Genomic DNA, 26,239 nt, shown 5'->3' on the forward strand with positions numbered 1-26,239 from the left:
TTAATCGAAGGTGCAGAGTCACCATAATGTTTATCAAGCTTCTCTTTAGTGTCCTGAGGCGTTTTGCCTTTCATAAAGTAGTGTTTAATCAACACACGAAATTCTTTTTCGTCCATTTTTTGAAAATCACTCGACTTCCTCGATTCAAACGAATGCCAAACACAAAGAAATAGACCGATCTGGCTGAAACTTGGTGTGTGTTCTTCCAAGAGATGCTACTAAATAAACATAACCTCGATACGCGCCAGTAGTGCTATCGCTCTGACTTTGCACGGACTTTTCAAACGACCCTCGTAGTCGTTAACTGAAAAGTTTAATACTTTACAATTAATATTTTTCAAACAAATGAAAAGTAGGTCCACACCAGAATCGAACTTTCTAATCCGAACACTCATAAACACTACACCAAATCCCGTTCCTTATGTACGGATTTTTGGAAGATCTTAACCGATTCCAGTAGCATGTGGATGTTCAGATCCGAATTTTTTATTTTTTACAAAATATTCAAGGGAAAACTATTTTAAAAATCTTTCAGTGGTGCCACCTGAAAACAACCCTTATGCTGCCTTGATCGGCAGTGATTTTCAATGTTTATATTTTTGGAAATCAAAAGTTTTGCCTGATTTTGCTTGAACGTTTTACTTAAATTTCTTTTCGCGAGGGAACTAATGAAAGTTTTAGTCAATAATTGGCACTTTGTAACAGTAATAATTTTTATAAAATAAATTTTAAGCAAAAAATGCAATTAAATAATAATTATTGTATGAAAAATTTGTGTGTTGTTTCATATAGGAGATTTCTTAGATACGTAAGTAAAAATGGAACGTTACAGGGTTACTTGAGTAATTCAATCCCAGAGCTCTATTACTGACAACCCCCTAGGGTTGAGACTATTTATAAATTTTCTATCCCCTATCTTAATTTTAGTATCTTGCAAGCAACATCCATTTCTATCTGCAGCTGGTATACGAAAAAAAGAGAAGAAGTATGATCTAGCATCGTTTCTCTAACCCATCTTGATCGCTGACAGAATCTTTTATATTTTAGTGGTGACTATATATTGTATGTTAAACGGAGTAGGTTAATTTTTGCTTAAATTTAACACAAAGGATTCATCTCACAATGGATTAAAAATTACAGCTATCTCCAGATTTTCATTTTAGAGCTTGGAAAGCTCAATTTGTCCACATATTTATTTTGTATTAAATTGGTTTTTAGACATAATTGCGTTTTCTTCAGTACATATCTTTAGCATAAATGAGGCGCTCAGCGCAATACTGGCCCAACCCCACTCTGAAGTACTTATTGGGTAAAGTAGATTTGAAAGTTTGATGATTTATTTATGGCAGTGATATTTCAAGTAAATTCCAAAACTTTATTATACATTGCAGTGTAAGTACCTAGTTTTCACTTGTACATTAAATTGATACATTAAAACAAACAATTCTTGCTACTACATGTGGGTTGGGCCACTATTGCAATATTCGATTTCAGTTGATTTGGGAAAATATGTGGGATAGGCTTATATTATAATGCTAAAAATCCGGTAATATAAGAAGATAATACGTTATATTCTTTATGAATACTTTTCGCATCGTATCCACTTTCTTCTTCTTCATCAGAACTTCCTAGTAATAAACCAGGGTCTTCTGTTGCTGCACTTCTTTTCTTTTATGACCTCCACATTGATCACTGTACATACATAAGTTTGCTTGTCTTTACAAATGCCTTTATATAGTGCAAAGGTGCAAGCTCCTATTTCTTGAGGACCCCTTTGAAGCCTTCATCCCTGACATAGATACAAGCATCCTGGTTATTGAAATTGTGAATCCCTAGACAATATTTCCAGAGCTGTCTTTTATAAATAGCACATACGCACAGAGAGAACTGGTGTAGACAAAGTTTTCGTTAGATCAAACGCTATAACTGTAACATCATTTTCTGGTTTGCCTACTTCCAGCATCGGCCTTCATTCCATCTCTGGCGGACTCAGCTTTTCTTAAAAATGGAGTTCTTTTCGAACTTTGCAATCCTCTAGTTGCCTTCCAGATGCTATGATTCCTTTCAATGCAATAACACACTTTCCTTGTCATCTGTTATTCATTCCACAGCTTGTAAATTTCCTTTTTATATTTTTCTTTTGATTGTCTTATTTCATTACCGAAAACATTAGTATGTAATACGGTATAAATAGATTATTAAAACCATGTGTACAAGCGTTCAAATCTAAAAGAAATGAAAATTTAACAAAACATATTCGTGTAAAATTTTACTTATATTTTAAATTTATTTTATATGCACTTTCTGGAAGCGTAAATGCGTTATCGTTAGAAGCAATCAATTAGAAGCATGTAATGAATTGAAAGGTTTTACATGGGCGAATGGTTACACACCCCTACGTCAACCCTATATTGTCTGTTAGAAAGGGGTTAAAACCCCATATTTTATGAGGGTTTCTACAGAAGCCTATTATATACTAGAAAATGCGCACCATATTTTTTTTTACAACAATTACTAGCTTTAAAAATTCTAACATTTACGGAGAGTATTCATTTTAATCAAAAAATAATTTTGATGAAGTTTTAAATTTTGAAAATTTTATAGGAATACATTCACCTTCAAAGTTTTCTTCATTTTTAAAGGTGGCTTTTGATGTAGGTTCATCAAAATACCATTCAAGGAAGCTTTATTTCCATAGCTTAAATTTCGTAATCCTTTTTGATCCTTTTGGTATTTCCAACATTAATATTTAAGCCGAAAGGTATCAAGCAGAGTTCTTGATTTTCGCTCACAAGATATCAACGATTTTCTTCGCCCTTTTTTGGAGTGTTTTGTTTTTCTTCTTTACAGAGTGTTCTCGGTGACAAGGTATGTTATATTTCCCTTCTAAAGTGCTCCTTCAAAACAAATTTACCATTCTACTATCTGATATTAAATGAACATTAAAAACCGATGCTGGAAGTCCGCAATTTAACGTAATGACTAAATCGATTTTCTTTTAACTTACTACACTATTTAAAATACAGTGCCGAACAAAATTCTGCATAGACCCTGAAAATTTGTCTTTTATCTCGGTCGGAAAGGATATCTCGCGTGGCTTCTTTGAATAATGTTTGCAATGTTACGATATGAAAATCCTTGATTATTTAATTTAACTATTAATCTGCGTTCTGACACAGGAGTTTCCTTTCTATGGTGAACCATTTTAAATAATAATAAATTCTTAACTAACTCAGATCCGCCTATATTCACGTTTCAACTAAAACTAATAAATGTGTTAATATTAAGATTTACCCTAACTAGTAAGTATTATTATAATATTGAATTTATCAATTCTGTACATGGACTTTTGTTCAGGCATGAACTCCGATCTTTTTATTTATATGCCATGGGAGATGGCAGAGCTCTTTTCATCTCTCAGATATATATTTAGTAACAATAGTTACCAATGTTTAAATCATATTTTTTACTCTAATAACTCTTTATTTTGAAAATTCCCGAAATATTGTGGTGTATGTAGACTTTTGTTCGGCACTGCATGTCTAATGTATATCTAATAATAATTAATAGGTACATATCATAAATTCTAATCCACGTAGAAGCAGAATTTGTCGGCAAAGATTGGCTTTACAGGACCTAGAAATGGCGCCTTGCTTATAATACTGAGTGACTATAGGCTAGTACCGCAATACTAAGATGTATTGCGGTACTAGAATCATGGTCTGAGCCTTAAAATTAAAATAATCTTTTTTTATACAGGGTGACCAAAGTTATATGCTCCACCCACTTTTTTTTTTAACGGCGGGAAATTTCGAAAAAATAAAAAACACGTATTTAATCATTTTTAGTCTAGTTTATTTTTAGTGATTGATCCATTTTTTTAAACCCCAATATCTCGAGATACAGCATCCAACTTTTGTTTTTCAAATGGAACGTTATATTTTTTTTGCATATTTTTATAGTATTTGAGCTCCTAAAAAAAAACACAAAAAAGTTTTTGAAATCCGTTAGGTTTTTCAAAAGTTATGGGTATTTAAAATATGAAAAACAAATTTCAGTTTACTGTCAAAATTACGTTATTTTTTTTAAAGAATCTGTTCAAACTAAGCACAATCAACGGATAGGCAAGCCAAAACTCTGGATCCCACGCTTTGCTTGTAGCAGCACTTATGGTGGCGAAGTCAAGATTTAGGCAGGCTAGAGGTATTCGACGTTTCACATCATCGACTGAAGCCACGGGATTAAGGTTACTGTACACTTTATTTTTTAGATATCCCCACAAAAAATAGTCCATTGGGGTTAAGTCCAGAGATCGAGGTGGCCATTGGATGGGACAATGAGTTCCCAAGCACTTTTCCATACTTTACCATAACTTTTGAAAAACCTAACTGATTTCAAAAAATTTTTTTTTGTTTTTTTTAGTAGCTCAAATACTATAAAAATATGCAACAAAAAATATAACGTTCCATTTGAAAAACAAAAGTTGGATGCTGTATCTCGAGATATTGGGGTTTAAAAAAATGGGCCAATCACTGAAAATAAACTAGACTAAAAATGATTAAATACGTGTTTTTTATTTTTTCGAAATTTCCCGCCGTTAAAAAAAAGTGGGTGGAGCCTGTAACCATGGTTACCCTGTATATATATTTACCAGAAAACATTGTACATGAATTTTCCGTCAGATGAAATCGATTTCGCCATGTTAGTTACACTAATTTCTTCGATAGTTGTCTCGTTTTAGCATGTATTTGATGGATTTAAGTCACATACTACAAGTAACAAGTAAAGCCCAAACATACGTCAGCATTTATTTTTCGTCTCTATTTAAAAAAATAAATAAAAAAACAGAAGGAACCCATTTTGTTTTCAACTGTGGTAGCAGTTTTTGGGGCCGTCCTTCACGCGCAACACCAAACTAAAAGAAATAGACCACGTTTAAATTCAGCCATCAATAGTGAAAATAAAAGAACAAGTCTCTTCGAAAACTTTTTGGATGTACTTCCATTAACTATAAACCGTGCAAAGCTAAGAATGGTGGCATGAAATTATCCATTGCAGCACGTCTACTTTAAAGTAAAGCTGATTGATCAAAATTAAGAACTATTGTCATACGTTGTTCGCGCTACGTGTACCAACATAACAAAAACCAATTTTCGTTGATATCAACGCCATCTTTTGTGCTTTTTCAACTTGTGGTTAGTATATCCCAACTTTGATTTATCAAAAGTTCAAACTCTTCGGGTTTTTTTAAAATTTATATCACATTTTATTTTATTATAACAAATTTTTCTGTCCAAACTTGCCTAAAAATATTTCAGAACTTAGAAACTCTGTGAATTAGGTAAAATAATAATAATAATTTCCAGAATTACCGTTAAAGATTCTCGTTCTGTGAGCTGGGCTCCTCTATTTGACTTCTAACTCCTTCTTCTTGTAAGACCTGCAACAAGTTAGTTCTGTTATTATTATTAGTGCTTCTCGAGTTCTTTCTTCCAAATATTTCTAAAATCTTGCGTGTCACACAATTATAAAAAATAAATAATTATTAATAATAACACATAGTTACAGGCTACGTAGTATTCTATTTATTATTACTTTTAGTTTGAATTCGTCGACAAAATGTTGGGAAAAATTTGACGCTTCATTTGATAACATTTTTCGTAAAAAGTTTATTTAAAAAATTATACAGGGTGTTCAGCATAAGACTACGGTAACTTCGGGAGGCGATTCTGGGCATCATTTGCAACAAAAAATTCCATATAAACTATGGCTCGATTCGGCTCCGTTTTATAGATATTTTTAATTTTATGTTTTTTCAAGGTGTTACTACTTTTTAGCAAAAAGATGTCTATATTTCTCAAACTATAAAAGCTACAGCTATTTTAATAAGCTCATTAGAAAGAAGGTTAAATTTCCTTTTAAATAAGCTGATTTGTATTCCAAAATAATAATATTAAGTATTTTACTATGTGGCCCAAACATAAGAAATAGCAAGTTTCTAATTTTTTCCAAAAACTTTGACTTCATTTTTCTCAAAAACATTTTATATGAAAAAGTCGTGTACTATTCAGAAAAAACATCTACATACGATCACCTTTCAAACGGTATACAATAATTAGGGTTATGTTTAAAATTGATGCAGAAATCTGTGATTAATTGCAAAAAAGTAGGCCTCAATACAGCGTTGGCATTATGAAAGGAATTCACCTACCATAAGAATATAACTGATCAGAATCATCAAATCCAGTACGATTTTTTGCAAACGTGTAATTTAATAATTAATTAATTTAAGAACTATATTCAAAAATATAAAATTTACATTATAAATAATAAAATAAAAAGAAGAAAAATGAATATGATGTTAAATGAGTGTTAGGTACCAATTTCGAAAGAAAGGATTTTCGTTTAACGAGTTTAGATCTGTGCGTTATTCTGTAGTTAATTAAAGAGATATTCCAAATAATGTGAATAAATCATCATTTTGAACTACTCAAGAAACTTTTGGAATTAACAGGTTGTAAAGAGCTAATGAATAAGCCGAACACAGGAGATTGTGGAGAGCTAATGAATAAGTCAAAAACATATTACTCGCTCTGATCCCCAAATTAAATAATACTGGATGGAATACTTCACCGAACCGCCAGTACACCTCCACGATCGTCTTAGCGTTCGGAACACCCTATCAGGAAAACATCTAGAATACTCCCGCCTAGCTTCTCCACTATTCCCATCTACGAAACCGTAGATGTATAACAAACATATCGCGATATTCAATATTCGAATACGCTGGCATAATGATAGCAAAATGACAACTAAATATCTAATGAAAATGTAGACTTTGAACTATCTTTTCTTCTTCTTGTATTTATTTGTTTTTATAAGCCGTATTAGGATAAAACATATCAGTTTTTAACTTGGAGATTAGAGCGATAAGTAAGTTCCTTTCATAATGCGGACGCTGTTTTGAGGCCTACTTTTTTGCAATTAATCACAGATTTCTGCATCAATTTTTAACATAACCCCTATGCATTGTATACCTTTCGAAAGGTGATCGTATGTAGATGTTTTTCCTGAATAGTGCACGGTTTTTTCATATAAAATGTTTTTGAGAAAAATGAAGTCAAAGTTTTTGGAAAAATTTAGAAACTTGCTATTTCTTATGTTTGGGCCACATAGTAAAATACTTAATATTATTATTTTGGAATACAAATTAGCTTATTTAAAAGGAAATTTAACCTTCTTTCTAATGAGCTTATTAAAATAGCTGTAGCTTTAATAGTTTGAGAAATATAGACAACTTTTTGCTAAAAAGTAGTAACACCTTGAAAAAACATAAAATTAAAAATATCTATAAAACGGAGCCGAATCGAGCCATAGTTTATATGGAATTTTTTGTTGCAAATGATGCCCAGAATCGCCTTCCGAAGTTACCGTAGTCTTATGCTAAACACCCTGTAGATAACCGCAGTAAAAACAGCTCTATACCCTACATAAAAAAGATACAATTTTGTTTTTGGGCTTGTGTATAACTGAACACATTTGCGAATTTTCTTTTAACTAAACTTATAAATATAAACTTTCAAATTAGAATTTGCATACGAATTTAATTCTAAAATTTTCCAATTAGTACTCGAATTCCATATTTATTAAAATTTGGTAGTTCGATCTTATAGTTTCAGAATCTTTTGAAATTATAAAAATGACTCCGATAATTTCTTATTTGTCCCTTTTCTTATTTGTTCGAATGGAATGGTTACTGTAGTAAAGTAATCTCCTCTATTTCTCCAGGCAGGGCTTAACGTGCAGCTACCAATCAGGTGTCGTGGACGGGGTGTGGAAGCTCATACTTTACTATAAACAATTTTTTTCTAACAAATAAAAAGCAGCCATACCCGGGATTCGAACTGGCGATCTCCCACATGCAAAGCCAAACTCTTGACCACTAGACCAATACCCGCTCCTGGGAATGGATAAACTGTAAAGATAATAACTTATATCAATTTTCATTAAGAAAATTTTCTGGCAAAAATAGTTTTTAAGAGATGTGAAGGGTTTGCAGTTAAGAGTTTTGTGTATAGCCGTTTGGAAGTAATAAACACAAGTTACTTGGGTACTTGTATTGCTTTAGGGTGCAATTGATTAATGATTGTCATGATGAACAGCCACTGATGATTCCAAGCTCTTCAAGTACCCATCAATAACTTTCTTTTCTTAATCAATTTGTTTGCTTTTTAGTTAATAGTTGTTTTTGTTTTATTTCCTGTTATCCCTGTTCAGAAAGAGGTGCTGTATTTCCGCAGGATTTTCTGATTACATTTTCATCCAGAAGTCATGTTTCTTGTCCTAAGAATCTGAAAATGCACTTGTTTGTAACGCACCAAGAATATCTCACTGCAATTATGGCAGTTCTAAAAGTTGTTCACAGAAAATCAAGAAACAAAAAAAAATGCAAGAATGTAAAACAAGAACGAGATCAATGGATGAAAATGCTGTTTTTGCCCATTTTCAGCATAGTTTTTCTCAATACATTATTTACAAAATTACTCTTATATACGAGGATTTGCCCAATATTTTAAAGAAAATTTGGAAATTTTATCTTTTATAGAAATAGAGGAAAAATGTCATAGTTACGTGTTTTTCAACATTACACTTCTTTTTTTTTGGTTCTGACGACCAATTCTATAATCATGTCCGGTAGGAGAATTTTAATACAAGTTTTATTACAGTTACTCATAACCGTTAAATTTCAAAATGTACTAAAAATAAGTTCAAAAGATCGTGTTTTTAAATTATTATTTATCAGATTAAAGATTTAGTTATTTCAACCATAAAAATAATAGATCGTACATATTTGTACAACAAATTTTACGATTTAAAATTAAAATAAGACTAACTAAAACTCTGTAAATTAATTAAAGAAAAATTAACGCGACATTTGAATTACAAATCTTATTACAAATAAATATAAATTAAATATCATAACCTTAAACTGTGCACTTTAATCCTATAAAGCAAATAATATTTACAAGCAAAAACAACTAACCTGTAAATAACAAATAAAACCAACTAAATAATATTATGCTCATTAATTTAAAATATTTAACTGCTCTAGACAAACTAACTCGTAACAAAACACTTTCTAAGACCAACGATGACCGGGTTAATGGAAATTACCGATTGAATTGAATTCGAAGGATGCCCAGGGCTATTTTTTCATTGTCATTTCAGCCTGCGAAGAGGTTTTTGACCATAAAAAGTGCGAGTAAATCTGAACCGAACAGTCTATACGATTCCCTTACCTCAGTTTACAAATTTCTTTGTAATTTAGGATTTGCAAATCGCTAAAAATATTTTAATTCGGTAAAGTGGTCCTTCCTTGTTGACGTCGTCAGGATGAACTGTGCCTAAACCACCAGTTTGCACAGCAGACCCTTGGGCAAATCAGCTACATCAGTTCAATGGAGATGATAATGGGGGCAGTAAATCATGGCCAAAAGTGATGAGCCTAAAGTATACTGCTGCACCGGCTTATCGCCAGGACCATTGGCAGCCGTTTCTTTGGGGGTCAAGATGGACACATTGCCCTCTCAATTTCCTCAAACTGGTGGCAATCTTCTTTTTTTTTAAGAGTTGGTTAGTGGATATTGGCATGCGAACTGTAAGATTGAGCTGCTCCAAATTCCATCCCACAAAAATCATGGAACCCGTAGCAAAGTCACTGCTTTATTTCCTCAACGATATCAACTAATTGCTGGCAGCATCTGAAAGTTCTGCTATTCTCTTGAGATTTGCCAGTAATGTAGCATTTAAATCGGATTGTAATGCTACTTTGTTTAAAGTAATGGACGAACAGTGTTTTATGAAATTAATCTTTTAATAATTCGAGGCGGGTGTTGGTCTAGTGGTCAAGAGCGTGGCTTTGTGAGTGGGAGTTCCCCGGATCGAATCCCGTATATGACTACTTTTTATTTGTTAGAAAAAAAATTGTTTATAGTAAAGTATTGGCTTCCGCCCCTCTCTCGCTACACTAATACGAGCAAAGCTACCATATATTTAGAATTAAGGTACATTAAAAGCATTACTAGAATTCCAAGTTTTTTAAAAAGCTAGATTCGTTGGAATTTAACAATTCTGTGATATATATATATATATATATATATACATAATTTGAAATGAATGATGGATCTGCTGCGAGTTCGCTAGTTGGCATCGTATGGTAGTCTATTCTTAATCAATACTTATAATTAATTATTAATGTGAATTTATTTTAAAGATATTTATTAGTTAGAGAAATGGATGTGGCCACATTAATTGATGTTTGAAAAGGACTGGCTCAGCTGGTCTCGAGTGACGTTGCTGCGGGCCTCTGACACCCCGCTTATTAATAGTCTTTACAAATGGTCACAATTCTAGTCTTCATACCCTCCACTAACTACCCGCTCTATTTATATCCCCTCAATTTAACCACTTTCACAAAACTTTTGCCCTGATATTCAACTAATTCAGTATTGGCGTCTGATCTTATTGAATCTTCTTGCGTCAATTCTACCTGCATATCATGTATGTCTCAGTACTTAACTGTCAAAATCTTTTAGCACACAATCAACTTCAAGTTAAAACCCTAATCTTTGCATCCCTCTCCAGGACATCGCTAAAATCGATTTTCCTAGATCTAAAAAGATCGTTTTAGATATATAGATATATCTTTTACCGGCCAAAGTATGAAACCCTGCCATTTCATCTAATGCATAAAATTTTATACTTCATAAAATTTTAATAGTTACCTCAGTACTACGGTTCTGACAAAAACCTCCTCGCAGGCTGAAATGACAATGAAAAAATAAACAGGGCATCCTTCGAATTCAATTCAATCGGTAATTTCCACTAACCCGGTCATCGTTGGTCTTTAGAAAGTGTTTTGTTACGAGTTAGTTTGTCTAGAGCAGTTAAATATTTTAAATTAATGAGCATAAAATTATTTAGTTGGTTTTATTTGTTATTTACAGGTTAGTTGTTTTTGCTTGTAAATATTATTTGCTTTATAAGATTAAAGTGCACAGTTTAAGGTTATGATATTTAATTTATATTTATTTGTAATAAGATTTGTAATTCAAATGTCGCATTAATTTTTCTTTAATTAATTTACAGAGTCTTAGTTAGTCTTATTTTAATTTTAAATCGTACGATCTATTATTTTAAACAACTTTTCTTTTTTTTGCCATAGTCTTATTAAAATATGTGTAGAATTTATACTACATTCAATAAACAGCCTATATAGGGCATTTTATTTAAAATTTAGACAACAGATAACATGATGCGCTTACAAATTTGTGCCTGTAACCAATACATCTTTTACTAAAACATTATAAAGAATTACTAAAATACTATTTGAAAATGTGGTTTGGTGCGCAGTAATTGAGTTTCGTTGCTGAGAAAGGTTTCAGGTTTTTTCAAGTATCAATAGAGGTTGATAAATCAGGTTTTATTTTTTTTTTGTAAATAATTCGACTTCACAACTAAGTTTCTATCTCACAATTGATTAAAACTAGGTTTCCTGATTACTTCACATGATTGGTGGATATTTATGAGAATGGTGAGTGTAGTGTTTGTAAATGGGGTACGAAAGAATTGTATCTTTTAAGTCATGATGACTTCTGTAAAGGAGGATCTGAAAGCTGGACCCAAAAAGAACATTTTTAATGCCAAATATTACAAACATGAAAACTGTAGCGAGAAAAAAAAGAAAATTACTTTCACATATGGACAGAAAATCCAAAATAATAATGTTATACACAATTTAACGTAGATAATATAATAAATCCAGTTGAATATATCAACCAAAATAAAAATCATCCATATGAAAGGGAATTTGCCTAACGTTCTGGGCATTACATGCAGTGTGCCAAGGTGCTATATTACAAACCACTAATTCAATCTGTCTACGTAGACCCGATATATATAGATAGATATATGTGTAGGTAAGTTATGCCTGGCTTTCTTAGAACTACCATAACCTTTCTAGTCGTCGTTACAAACACACTGGACAATAAACACAAACACATCCCAGTCTATCCTACAATCTTCGCGTGTCAGATAATATTATGAAAAAGATTGGTATATTTTTATGGATGAGCTATATACTTAAAAAAAAAAACCTATAGGGTACCTACAAGGGTTTCAGTTCTATAACCTGGACGGGGTCATGGGTAAAGAAAAATAAATAAATGCAAAAATAAAATAAATAAACCAAATTTACTGAAGCGCCGCCTATAAATACTAAAAATAAAATTAACTCGGAAACAAAAAAAAAAAAGAGTAGGTTATACAGTCCGATCACTGCTATAAATGGAGGGGGGCAGAGAATAGTTAAAAAGAACCATGGTTTTTCACCCGTCAGGGGGGGAATTCGGGTTTTATTTTATTTTTTTTATTTGCTCCACGATTATGGAGGCCTAATAATATGTTATGTGGAAGGCAATAGGTACCCCCAACTTCTCTTCTGTTTCCTCGTAACTCCTCTTTAGGGTTACAAAGCTCCATGGAGCAGAAACTACCAAGAGTGGGGAAGCTAGACATCGGTATTATAACGCCTTCGGGGGTTATTTCAACCAACCGCGTAGAATTATTGCATAAAACCATAACTATTACTATATTACATTAGCAATAGCTATTTCTTTGTTAAAGTGAGGTTACATTGTGCTTTTATCTTGTTGAAGTGATCTTTAGATTCAAAACTATTTTGAGTACTCTATCTATGCAATTATCTTAATTTGAGCCTGGCTTTCTACAACTGAGATAAGTTACTTTTTTTTTAAATTTATATGAGTATTTTTTTTTCTGTCTGTAAAACCAGTTAAGCGTGGAATTTAGTTTAAAAAAAAAAAAAACTCTCACAGTGTGCGGAATTAAAATCAGACAATGACGTGTATACAACGTCGAACGCAGGGGCAAAACAACCAAAAGTTTACAACGTTATAACAGTCACTGCAAGCATTTTTTCTGCAATTTCTGGGGCTTGAGATTACAATTCAAAATCTTGCACAGCTTCACTACGCATTGCCCAGTTAACTAGGGGCGCAAGAGCTTTTACAAGGAAGAAAAGAGCTTTGAATTCTGTGCAAAATGAAATCATGCTCGTACTGAGGTATGATCCTCTATCTAAGGTAAAAACGGGCATTGCACAAGGGTTGAGAGCTTCTATTTGTGTGGCTAATTCCCTAATCTCTAATGCGGAAACCAAACATGTATCTACCACTTATCATTTGGCTGACTCCCACCACCTCCCTCAGTATAAAATACTTGGCAGTTCTATTGGTAAGATAAAGGAAACATCCCACCAAATAATATTCTTATTGTATTTTATTAAAATTTCGAGTTTTTATAGTTAATGGCAACTTTATATTTTTCACAACGAGTATACACGTAGAACCCACCGTAACAGAGATTTGGTATGACGTTTATACAATATATTTTCTGTACTTCAATCTGGAACACTATGGAGATATTGGGATATTAAGGTGGGGTATATCATGAAGGGTTTACCGCTAAAAACATTATCCTTTAGCTGCCAAATTGGTGCGAGATTTTACGAATATCTTAATGAATAATTAGCTAAAAAAAGAACCAGCTTCTAGTCTAGTGCAATGTTGTTCAAATTGTGTTCAGCAAAATGTTGCTGAACATATCAATGCGTCACTTGTGTTCCTTGTAGAAGTAAAGATATAGTCATCATTTATAGTCCATAAATGATGTTTATGGTTCGGATCATTTGGAATAATATTGCTTTCTAGCAAGACTACATAATTTGTCTATCCACCCTATTTTGCGTCAGTAAAAAATAAAGTAGCAATAAAACGCAGTACATAGTTGTCCTACAATTGTTTTTGCAACTTATTTTAATGACATAATGGAGGTTTTTTTCAACAAAGTTGTCAGTGACGTAAAATCCCCTGTTTTCTGCATTTACACCCCTCTGTTCGGGGTAGGGTTTTATTAAAAACCAAAAAAAAAATCCATATGATCTTGAAGCTCAACAAATGCGCAACTTTTCCTGTAATTGGGTGACTCCTTGATTCATTAATTATTGAATAAATACAGTTGAAAATTTTAACCAAAATCATCGAGAACGAATTTTTTACGACATTAAAGTAAAAATTTCATTGTTTATAAGAAACGTTTTGAGGCTCTGGTTTAAGCAGGTTTATAGGAAATTTAATGCTCTTTCGATTGGAATGAGCAAATTTGTTGTAGGATAAAGGATAGAAAAGTTACGGCCGTTTTTATGGTGGAAAACCCGAATATCGACGGAAAAGATAAAAATGCAAATATCTTGGACACTATTAAGAATTGGGCCAAAGTGAAGAGAATATTTTTGGTTGCATTTGAGCTGCTGAATCACTTCCCGAAGTTTCGACCACTCCTGTATTAAGAATGAAAACTAGAATTTAAAGCAAAAGATATATCAACTGAGAGATTGTGTTTTCAGACTTTTTTCCAAAACATTATTTAATTGAACAGGATTTACTACCAGGTTCAAGAAATTGTTGAGCACCAAAACGAGTTAAATTATATTTTAATTATTACTTGGGATCTAAAGAAATTAACCTCTTCATACAAATCTTTGGCAATCTTTGGTCATCCATCTAAAAAAACCCTGGACCACCAGTTTAAAATTCTCTTAATAACTTCGTATTCAATGTGATCTATACTGGTCTCCAAGCGTACCTTGTAATTGGTAAGCGTATTACGCTGCCAGGTAAACACAGATTTAAAAAAATTGTAATGCTGATTATATTAATCGCTTGTGTAAGTACGATTGCACAAAACAAGGAAAAAATACAAAAAAAAATGAAGAAGGACGAATTATTTGTAAAAAAAAAAAAATTGAAGCTAGAATGACAATAGATTGATAAGACTGTTTATCGAAGCGTTAATACATTTTCCAACGATAATACCAAACCAAGCAAAAGACAACCAAGCTCCAGAAATTAATTAAGGCAAAGTTGTATAGGGCGATGCGGCCGTGTGTGTATGTATGTATATGTGCATGAATGCGTGCATGTTTTAGTGTGCGGATGACGGTTAATGACTGTATATAAGTTGTGTATATAACGCTATGTCTTTGATCGGAAGCCAGTGTAGAACTGGCTTACGACTCATTAGTTCTCTCCTAATTAGACCGTTTCAATTAACACCCCACCAACAAACACAACCTTTAGGTACGTGCTGCTAGCTCTTTTTGTTCCATTTTGTTCAATTTTTTTTTTTTAACTTATTTCTTTTATCCATTATTTAGTATAACCGTTAGGCTGTACATCTTCTTGTACATTTTAATATTTTTTTTATTATTATTATTTAGAGTCACCTTTCACATATTCTGGTCAAATATCCTGAAGCGAACTCAGCCAACAGCTTCCATGCCGTTTTATAAATTCCGCCTGCAGCTGTAATAACTCTTTTAGAAACATTTGCAGTTCTTTAAATTTATCTTTTTTTAATAATTATTCCAATAGAGACGTACCCGTTATTTTCAAAATGTACATTATACAATATATTCATTCGCGCTTTCAGCTAGTACAAACTTTTCCAACTGTATTCCTCCGCCATGCTTTCCCATTCTGTGCTCACCAATCCTGAACCAATTCTAAGCTCCAACTCGTAGAACTAACCATAGGTCTTCTCCAGTCTCGTAATGACCTAAGGCATTGATCTGGTTCCTTTCTTTGTAGATCTATCAGCCTTGCCCAACTTTCCAAATAGACGGTATGCACAATAACCTTTTTAGACTTAATATACCACCGAAAAACTAGAAGGTATAAAATATAGGTTTATAAAATTCATTAATATTGAAATTATTAAAATGGAATTTAGCGAAAAAAATAATTGGTGCGACTCCAGACGACATTCTCGTAACACCGTAATAAAAATTTAGAATTTGTTGTACGGAGCTGATCATTGTAATCGCCCTTGCCTTCCAATTCCTAATATTCCTCCTTTACATCGTCTAAACCATCTGAAGAGAAGTCTTCCCGGTCTTCGCTGTACAACATGCCCCTGTAATCTCTTTTGCTTCCATTTTTTCCACACACTTGAGACTCTACCACTTCATTAATAAATGGTATTAGGTCTTCATCATCGTGTAATTGCCCCTTTTAGTTCTGCATTTATCTACTATTGATCACCCTCTTTTATGGGTATCTATTTTTCTCAGTTCCTTTTTCATTCCCAAGTCCATAGCATACTCAATTAACTTTTTCAATTTTTCTTTTAACATGACCTAGAATTAGAATAGTAGATGGGACGGGACCTACGCCCCACGGCACCGCAGCCGCAAGAGACTTATCGTGCCAGTTCTAGTAAGCGAACTCTCTCCTCCTAAAGAGGTTGAGGACTTTCCCTACTAGTCCTTTTTGCGCAACAATCTCCTTTGGGCTCAAAGTTCCAAAGACATCGTAGCGCAGCCGCTCAATTGCAACACAATCGAACAACAGGTGAGAGACCGTCTCCTCCTCTTCCTGACATCAAAAAAACTCTTTTTGTAAAGCGCACAGGCATCTATTAACACCCACTAGCATTTATCTCAGTCCCAACTGTTCCGTGGTATTTGAAGCCATGGCATGAAGCAAACCAAGTTGTCCATCAGCTACATCGGTTAGTGCGGCGTTTGGCTTTTATTCCATGATATCTTCGTGTAGCTTTTTATTCTTAATAATACAAAAACATAACTTTTTAAGTTCTCACTTTAGGCTTTTTAATTCCTACAGAGTGCTTCTGTTTTGCTGGTTGCTACAGACAAACTCCGTTTCTTGCGCATCCCCAGACTTAAAGTTGAACATCGTACACTTCACAAGATAGATGTCTCTACTTTCTAAAACAAACATTGAATCAAGTCACACTAGATATTTATATCACGGAAGATTTTATTATCCTTTTCAATACTACAATCTGCACACATTAAATATAAAGAATAATGGAAAAGAAGCAGCAGAGATACGAGTATAATACGTTGAAGCCTAAGCAATTAAAGAAGGCTTAGCCGTTCGGAACTACAGAGGCAAACCTAGAAAGGAGTAAAACGAAGACATTGGAGAATCATGAAGGTCAAAAAGAAAGACGTAGCATGACTGGGATGAGCAAGGCTATTCCTGGTTAGAGAAGCCTGGACAGAGGCATCAAGCCTCTAAGCCTCAAGCGAAGAAGAAGGCAGCTGCCAATAAGTATCGAAAGGAAATCGAACATAAATGAGTTCAAATTCTAGAAAATGTGAAATCGATTAATCGGAAGTCCGGACTTTACAAATTGGTTTTAGCAAATTGCTATCTAGTACCGCACAGAGAATACTTGTTTGAATGGAGAGACTTACTAATGGCTGGCCACTAAAGTTGTACCTTATTGGCCCTCGTTGGAGTGGGAACGTAATTGAAATTAAGTCCAATTATAATAAATACTATGTAGTTTTATAATTATTTAGTATATTCTTGAATATACTGGGAGTTATGTTCATTTTTAGTGGCCATTTTCAGCCGGCTCTGCTATTTACTCAATGGAGATAATAGTATGTCTGCCACGACAAGCCTGCGGCCTCCGCAGCATATCAATTAAGATTGCCAGAGTGGGGGCACAGCGCCAGCCAATAAGAATCCATCTTCTACATTCCCCTCCATTTAATAAAACAGTTGGCAATGCTGATTCCTTCGACTTCTACCAACTAGTCCCATAAGGATTTTTCTATACTTTACATTCTTAATATAGTGAACTGTATGGGACTTATCCTGTAATACATGCCAATCTGTATATTCAAGAATATACTAAATAATTACCATACACTGAGGAAATACAAATCCGTCAACAAATTTCTTGATGGAGACGTTTGGAAAAATTTAGCAATGTTGTTAGTCCAATATCTTCTTGGGCTGAACTGAATTTATTACCTTTTTGGGGGGGGAAGCATGCACTTGGTAAAGTCATCATCTTCTTTAAAATTGCATTTATTCAATCAAGCATTCTAATCAACAGCTTATCTAATCCTTACAACTCAAAAAGTCCCCTTAGAAAATGTAGTTAACACTCCTAATTATTGGTCCAACCTAACAATTGTCAAATACCCCAAATAATTCTTTTCCTTTTTAGATCCTATTAATCTCTAACCTATCTTCAAAATTTTCTTGTTTGTCGCATCTCATCTTGTGGACTTTGTGATAATCCTCCTAAGCGCCTTTGACGGATTTAACCTCGCGATATTTTGAGAGATTTAAGTGAAATAGTATCAACACTGGGTGATTAGCTAGTCGATTTTTTTTTTTTTTTTTTTCTAGTTTTTTGTTTTTTAATTATATTGTACTCTTTTCAAATTAGCTTTGTGACATCTAAAGATATTGCTAATAAAAACATATAATTTAATATTAATATGAAAATTTTATAGCAAAAATTTATGTTACAGGTACACCAATAAACAGGCTACCGATAATGGCGAAATCAGTGTTGGACCTATATGAATTGTACAATTTGGTTATCCAAAGAGGTGGCCTTGTCGACGTCATTAACAAGAAATTATGGCAAGAAATAATCAAAGGACTGCACTTACCTTCGTCGATTACTTCGGCAGCATTTACGCTTAGGACACAGTAAGTCGAAATTCGATTTATTTTTGTTTTCAATTCCATGCGCATGATATAGATTATAATTACTGGTCATTATTTGTGGTGACTGAATCAAAGTATGAAAAATTGATGCCAGTTTCAGTCATTATAAACTTTATTATGCCGAGCTTTCGACCCTAGCGACTAGGTCATCTTCAAGGCTAATTTACAATATACTGTTTTTACATCATTAGAGGGTTGGTGTATCTTCTGTCTTGTCTGTTCATGGACTGAATGCACTGAAAGTCATTTAGCTTAAATAGCCTGTTAAGAAGATGAGAAGGTATTTAAGATTCCTTTCAGTTTATTATGGGCTAGTAGTTTAGTTGGAATTAGCGGAAACTGAAGACAGTAGCGATATAATCTTCTGGGAGATCTGGCAGAGATACGTCTTTGATTAAAGAAGTTAGAATTTTGTAATTAATTTGAATAGTTGGATGATATTAACTGGTGGACATAATGGATTTTAAGGTCATTGTTGAAGGTTAGATTAGAAGTTTAGTACAGAGCAATGGATGGATGATTTTGGGGAAGGGAGGTACTGGAATGATTGAATAGGAATTGGGAATTCTAAACCTCGCATCCGTAAGTGCACGAGGTTTTTATGAGATATAAATATCGCTTTTATTTACCAAATTAAGAGTTAAGATTTTCGGCCAAGTGATCTAGAAAGAAGTTTGTTTAAATTAATTTCTGTTTTAGTCAAAGTTTTGGATTCCAGGTGAATAGCTTATCTAGCCAAAAAAATAAATAAACTTACGGAGAACAATTCTTCGATTATTTGCGTTTTGCGGAGTTGACTTTAATTAATACCATTTTTGTGAATTTGGTGTAAATAATTCAACACCAGATAACTGCGTCGGATTGTTTCTAGTTTTTGGGGTGATAAATCTTCGTTTTTCCAAAAATTGTTACTTTTTATACCGTTAAGAGAAGGTTTTTAAAACAGTCCTCAATAGGTTGACCCAATATTTCAATTGTTTCTGCGCATTTTCTTGACCCTAATACCGTACTTATCTCTCTTTAGGGAATTGTTTTGCTTAAGTTTGCTTTCCTAACTAATTATAACCAGTTTTGGTTGCTAATTATAAACCAAATATTCATTCATTCTTAACATTGTTCAACTGGTTAGATCAAAAAGTTTAAACATTTTTTTTATGGTTATCTAAATTTATATTACCTTATTATACAGGGTGTTCATTTTAAGACGGCTCAAATGCATTTCATGCTTAAACGGTTGATCTGAGCAAAAAATGGTAGTGGAAAAATTTGTTGCCCGTCACCTCTAGTTTCATAATATGTGACTTGATTTTAGATTCCTGCTCGCATACGTGGCTGACGCGCGACCAAAAGTGTGGGTTTGCAGTTGACCCCCATTTTCATATACACAGTTTTAAAGAGTATAAAAAGTTATGAAATAAACCGGAAACCGCAATTCGATATCTTTAAAATTAAAGGTGCTAGATCATTTCAAAATCTGGTATTTATTAATCATATTTCAATTTTTTAACTTGTTATCAAAGAGAAAGAAGAGCACGCTATAGGCCATTTTTATGTATTTTTTCATCCCCTTTCTACTAAAAATATTGCGAAGGCAGTAAAGCTAGTATTTTTATTAATATGCGGGCAGGAATCTAAAATCAAGTCACATATTCTGAAACTAGAGGTGACGGGCAACAAATTTTTCCTCTACCATTTTTCGCTCAGATCAACCGTTTAAGCATTAAATGCATTTGAGCCGTCTTAAAATGAACACCCTGTATACTACTTACTTGTAAAAGTAAATTTTACAGCTTTTTAAACGAACAATACAACCATTTTAAACATGAAAAAATTTTGTAATTAATATTATATTAAAATATGTATACTATATTATATATATTATATTAACTAGCGGTTTATAATTAATAATATATTTTAACAGCAATTAGCGCTGTATAAATTAATATGCGCTGAAATTGTTTTACTTTGGTCGAAATGTAAAACTTTTGACAACAATAAATTTATATTGTTTATGATAAACTCTAAAATTTAGTAAAAATTGTCTTTTAAAAATCAAAAGGACATTTTAATATTTTTTTTGACTAGTTTTTTAATATCTCCCAAGCTTCTAGCATTTAATCACATCCAACCAAAACTAAAAGTAAATGATTTAAGCATTTAGAGTGATGTATTTAGAAATCTCTTCAGTAATATTGAAGCTGTGAGACAAACAACACTGATTAAACTGTAATTATTTTTATTGTTATTCTGGGCGACACAATGAAGCCGGAGTGTTAATGTACGTCTATTGTATAGAGAGCACTGATTAATGTAAAAACATTCATTATTTTTCTACAATTAACTTGGCATAAATTACAGCTTTGCTTTCAATTCATTCTACTGGCATTATCATTTTGTTACTCTAACTAACACACACACTAGGCTCTTACTGTTTTAATTTTTTGTTGATGAACTCACGTCTTTTATAATTAAAGATTAAATATGACTCAAAATTCTTTCGGTATTTAATGACTGGCTACACTGTTCAATCGCCCTTTTTCCTTCCTAACTTATCGATAGAAATTCAAGCTACTTTACGAATCGATGAGTTGTGCTTTAGTGATCAGTATTATTATTATTATTTTAATGATTTAAGGCGCGTCAACATCTAAGGTTATTAGCGCCCGGAGCTTTTTTTAGTGTACAGCCGGCCTCTGGACAGTGTTCTCTCATTACAGACAACACTGTCCTTTCACCGGAAAGTGAGCAGTAAGAAGCTCCTAGAAAGAGAAAATCTAAGAGGCCAGCAGCTGGATTCGAACCCGAGATCTCCGCGTGGTAGACCGATACGCTAACCGCTTAGCTAATCTATTTCATTTTTCATTTTCATTTTTAAATCTTTCATTCATAAATGATTAAAATAAAATGTAAATAGTGAATTAGGGATTTTATTTCATCGATTTATTTTAAAGTCGACTTTAATAAAAAGACAAAGAAAAATCTGGTGTATACACACAGTTGACTTTAATTTTCTTTCAGTTTAAAATATACCAAAATAAAAAGTCACTAATTACATTTTATTTTGGTATATTTTGAATGGCATAAAAAAGAAAATAATACAAAAATAATAATAATAATAATAAAAGTAGCTCAGCTTAGATAACCTTCCTTTACCAGCTGATCAGCTGGCCAGTTACCGGCGGCCATCTTTAACTCGTTAGTCGTGTCTCTTTATTAACGTGATTTTTATGTGAATATTAGTGCGTTTTAAAGTGAAATTCTATTTTATAAATTGTGTTTAAGTTATATTTAGTGCGTGATATACAGTTTTAGTGCGAATAGTGTGAATTATTTTAAATAGTGTCAAGTGCTATTGGACTGGTGATCTACTGAGATGCTGATGGACTTGGATATTCTAATACACAGTAAGTCTTTCTTATCAATTACTTATTTAAAATTTCAATTATAATTTATATTATTGCACGAAAATAGCATGTTATTATCTAATTATTACTTACGAATTATTATTAATGCTACGCTTGACTACTTTAGTGTTGGTTAATTCTTTAATTTGAATTCTACAAGAAGTATTTAAATTCATTTCTAAACCTTTTTGATATATAATTTAATAATTTCACTTTAATTGACTTTATGTTAGAAATTAGCTTCTTTGTTTCCCTAAATTGTTTTTGTTTCTTTTTAATGATTTAAGGCGCGTCAATATCTTAGGTTATTGGCGCCCGGAGCTTTTTATCAGTGCACTGCCGGTTATCTAGAGAGTGTTCTCTTGTTACAGACAACACTGTCTATCACCGAACAGTGGAGCTGTAAGAAGCTCCTAGGAAAAGAAAATCTAAGAGGCCGGCAGCTGAGATTCGAACCCGGGATCTGCGCGGGTTGCTAGTTAATTACGGATATTGTGGTTTTAAGTAAAACAAAATTTAACTTGATGAGGTTTTTTCATAGATTTAATTCTTTCAGGTTTTATTTTAGTTAGTTAAATAACAAATTTTAATGAAACTAAAATAAGATACTAGAAAAAATTTTGAGTTTTTAATTATTATTTAAGAACTGGATACTACCGAGTATACCGAGATACTCACAAGGTACTGCAACTTAATCAATTTTTTGTAGGTATCTTCAGAGTACAATGAATAGTTCAAGAATTTATATAATGTTCAGTGGGGGAACAGCACTCTAAAACGTTTCTTTGAAAGTGCATTTCCAAAATTTGTCAGCAAAATTAATAAAATGTTTAATATATCTGAAGGTAACTCGAGATTAGAAAAAAAAAGACTAAGGTGGCGGCTTACGTTAAAAGGTTTCTATGCTTTGACTAGCATTAGTCTCGGCTGACATCTAATAAACCATCAAGCGCGTCCTCGGACGGAGCTCGTTGTGCATGTTCTACAGTCACAACTCTTAATTAATGGAGGACAATCTGAAAAAAATCTAGTCTAACATACTGCTAAAAGTAATTGTCATATTATGGAGAAAAATTATCTTTAAATTGAGATTAATTTTAAACAATTCAATGTAAAGCACTCGCGGTTCTCTTCTGTAACGAGAGAACACTGTCCGGAGGCCGGGCTGTGCACTGAAAAAAGCTCCGGGCGCCAATAACCTCAAATGTTGACACGCCTTAAATCATAAAAAATAATAACAAATAATAAAAGCAGAAAAACTAAATATAACCTTCCTTATAAACAAACTAAAAAAAAACTATTAAATTCGTAGTCTTTAAAAATAAATAAAAGAGAAAAAATAATTGTAGAAAAGAGTTTGTCATCCTTTACTTTGTGACTTTGTTACGCCTGATTGTTTTCTTTTAAAGGGTGAAAGAATTTTGAATAGTATTGAAGTAAACATTCTAATGTAAGAAAATTATATCTAAAGTTAAACGGAATGAGATAGTAATAAATAAATAATTTAGGAACTAAAGAGTCAGTTTAGTGCAACATCAGACGTTGGTATAAGTAATATCAGAGTAAAGCAACTGAATATATATATATATATATATATATATATATATATATATTTATGTGTGTGTATACACGATGTTTGGGGGGCGAGTGGAAGGTTAGTGTCATGATGATGGACATTGATGGATGAGAACGCTACCCCTTTATAACAAGCAGCTTATAAATATAGCAGCTACGATTCGTAACGGATTGGATTTCGATCAAGCGGTCTCTGACAGCCTGCCAAACCCCTCCTTTGACATTGTCTTATTCTAATTTTATTTTATCTAATATTAAAAATGTAGAAGATTATTTCTAATTTTTTTTTTTTTCATTTTATTTTAAATAGATTAACAAATTATAATAAACTAGAGGCTATTTGCTCCAGGCAAAAAAAAAAAAAAAAGACAACAATAAGACTACTTGTGTCTTATTGGAAAGTTTGTCCACAATTATGAAGACCTAAGTAAATTTTATTAGACTTTGTCCCTCTGTTAAATATTTCATATATCTTCAGATATTTTTTATTTTTGAATTTTTCTATATTCTGAGAGTTGTTTTAATGTTAAACGTTTTATTTTCCTCAGCTTGGAATGCTGCGTAATACTTATGTTTCTTAATTTGTATAATATTATATAACTACATTAAAAGTCGAGATCTAGTATTAGTGATAAGCAGGCAAACAAAAAAAATATAATAAAGAGTGTTGAAGCTAGCCAATGATAGCACTTCTAAGCTGAATACAAAATAAAATTAATTATTACTCTATTTGGCTGAACACAATTCAGAGTTTGTTTTCCCAGCGAAGAATTAAAAATATGGCTAGGTCCCACAATGCTGGGATGAAAACCAGAGAAAAGTTTTTTGCTCACTCTGACCAAATCTTGTATTGTACTAAATTGCAAATTCAAAATTGTAACCACTCAAAGCTATTGGAGTCACCAATGTACTAACTGTTACAGGTAAAAATATTTTCGTAAAACTACTAAAAGAAAAACGAGCTTTTGTTCTAGAAGGAGAAGTATTAGTATTGCTTCTGCAAGCGGTTGTGATTAAGTTCACCGTCACCTTTAAATGCCTTTAAATTCTGTAATGTACGATTGCAACAATGATACAGTTACACTTGAATGTAACTTGTAAATTATACAGTGACGTAAAGCTTTCGAGATTACTTTGAATTATTGATTCCTTCGATGACGCGCCTTAAATCATAAAAAATTAAATAAATAAAATGACGTACTGGCCATTGAATTGAACAAACTTGCAATGGATATTACAATAGTAAATACAACGAAGAAAATCTTCAAGAGTTTAAATTATCATTCTTTTATGTCTCTGTTTTTATTAAGTTTATTTTTTTGAGTTTAATAAAACACTATTAGTTGAAATTAAATTTTGCTTTAATTTTATTTGTTGCTAATTGTACAAATCCCAACTGTACTCTATGTTTGATGTTGAAAGTTGTATTTTATTTTTTTTTCTAATAAGGTGTGAACTTATCGTACGCTAAATTTATTAAAATTGCATGTGTAATGAGATTGAATGTTCCATACAAGTTAAGTTGGTCCATATAAGACTGTGTAAATTTCTTGTTTGAAGCTGGGCCAAAATTTTAACACAATTTTTAATTAAGAACCTTCACTGGTAGTCCAGCAGAGAACAGTATAACTGCAATTTACTATTAATAATTATCACACGGGCATATCCTCTCCATTATGATCTGAAACCTTTTTGGGCTATCATCTTTTACGACCATAACCAGATAATATTTGGGTTTTTGCTAGTAAAATTCTCCTTTCAGTTTGTTACCAAAATATCCGCTAGATGGCATAGGTTGTACTAAATTGGCAATATTTTATTAAAATTTATAAACTAGAAGAGTCTCTAACTGCCTGTTTGACTCCAAATAATCTCTCCTGAAATTATTATCGTCAAAACAAAACTGAATGATTCGTATATTGACTCTATGCCTGGCCAGTGCATCTGTATACCGTTCTTGCAGTCAACCATTCTTGGGACATTTCTTGAAAGGATTTTAAGCATTATTTTTTAGATACTTTTCCTGTGATTTTATATTATAAATTAATACTATAAGTACTTAAGTTTAAGGTTTATTAACTGTTACAACACAGTGTTGGGTGTCGAAGAAGTTGTCTGTTAGCTTGGTCTAAGTGTGAATTACCAAACTAACAGACAACTTCTTCCACAACCTTCACACACACTGCAGCCATTACCACCTTGGCGAGCCTACAGCTTCAAGAAGACTGTAACCCAAGACTGTATCAAGCTCTTTTTGTAGAATTGAACTCAATTTTGGAATATGTAAAAATGTGTGTAAAGCTCTCAGTGAGCTGGTTTATAAATTAATTTGTAAACATGTTAAATAAAATGTAAGGTTTTTTTTACCATTTTCTTTTCTCAGATGCTTTGTTTTTCTTCTTTTTTTTCTCCACTTATAAAAGTGTTTGTTTCAGTTTCATTTCAAGAGAGTGTTTCATTTTAGCTTCTCTTCAGTTACGTTTTCCCTTTATAGAACCCCACACTTGGCATCGGGAATCAGTGGTAGGACTTGTAGCCTGATAAGACTAACATCCTCTTATAGCTTCGGCTGCTAGGCTTAAAAACAGCTTTCGTTTCACGAGAGTTGAACCAAAAGAT

The 26,239-nt window shown here is 32.6% G+C and overlaps 1 protein-coding gene across 3 annotated transcripts in view; it reads left to right on the plus strand.

Annotated features, from left to right (window-relative positions):
• Positions 1-26,239, plus strand: part of LOC141461664 (uncharacterized) — a 270,742-nt gene that overhangs the window by 224,400 nt on the left and 20,103 nt on the right. For all 3 annotated transcript variants that reach the window (XM_074142877.1, XM_074142875.1, XM_074142876.1), the window contains exon 5: positions 18,440-18,623. In XM_074142877.1, coding sequence (XP_073998978.1) covers positions 18,440-18,623 — 184 coding nt within the window. The remainder of the gene's footprint in view (positions 1-18,439; positions 18,624-26,239) is intronic.

Source organism: Rhodnius prolixus, unplaced genomic scaffold (genome assembly GCF_049639745.1).
Source record: "Rhodnius prolixus isolate KJV_2025 unplaced genomic scaffold, Rpr scaffold_12, whole genome shotgun sequence".
Classification (NCBI taxonomy): domain Eukaryota; kingdom Metazoa; phylum Arthropoda; class Insecta; order Hemiptera; family Reduviidae; genus Rhodnius; species Rhodnius prolixus.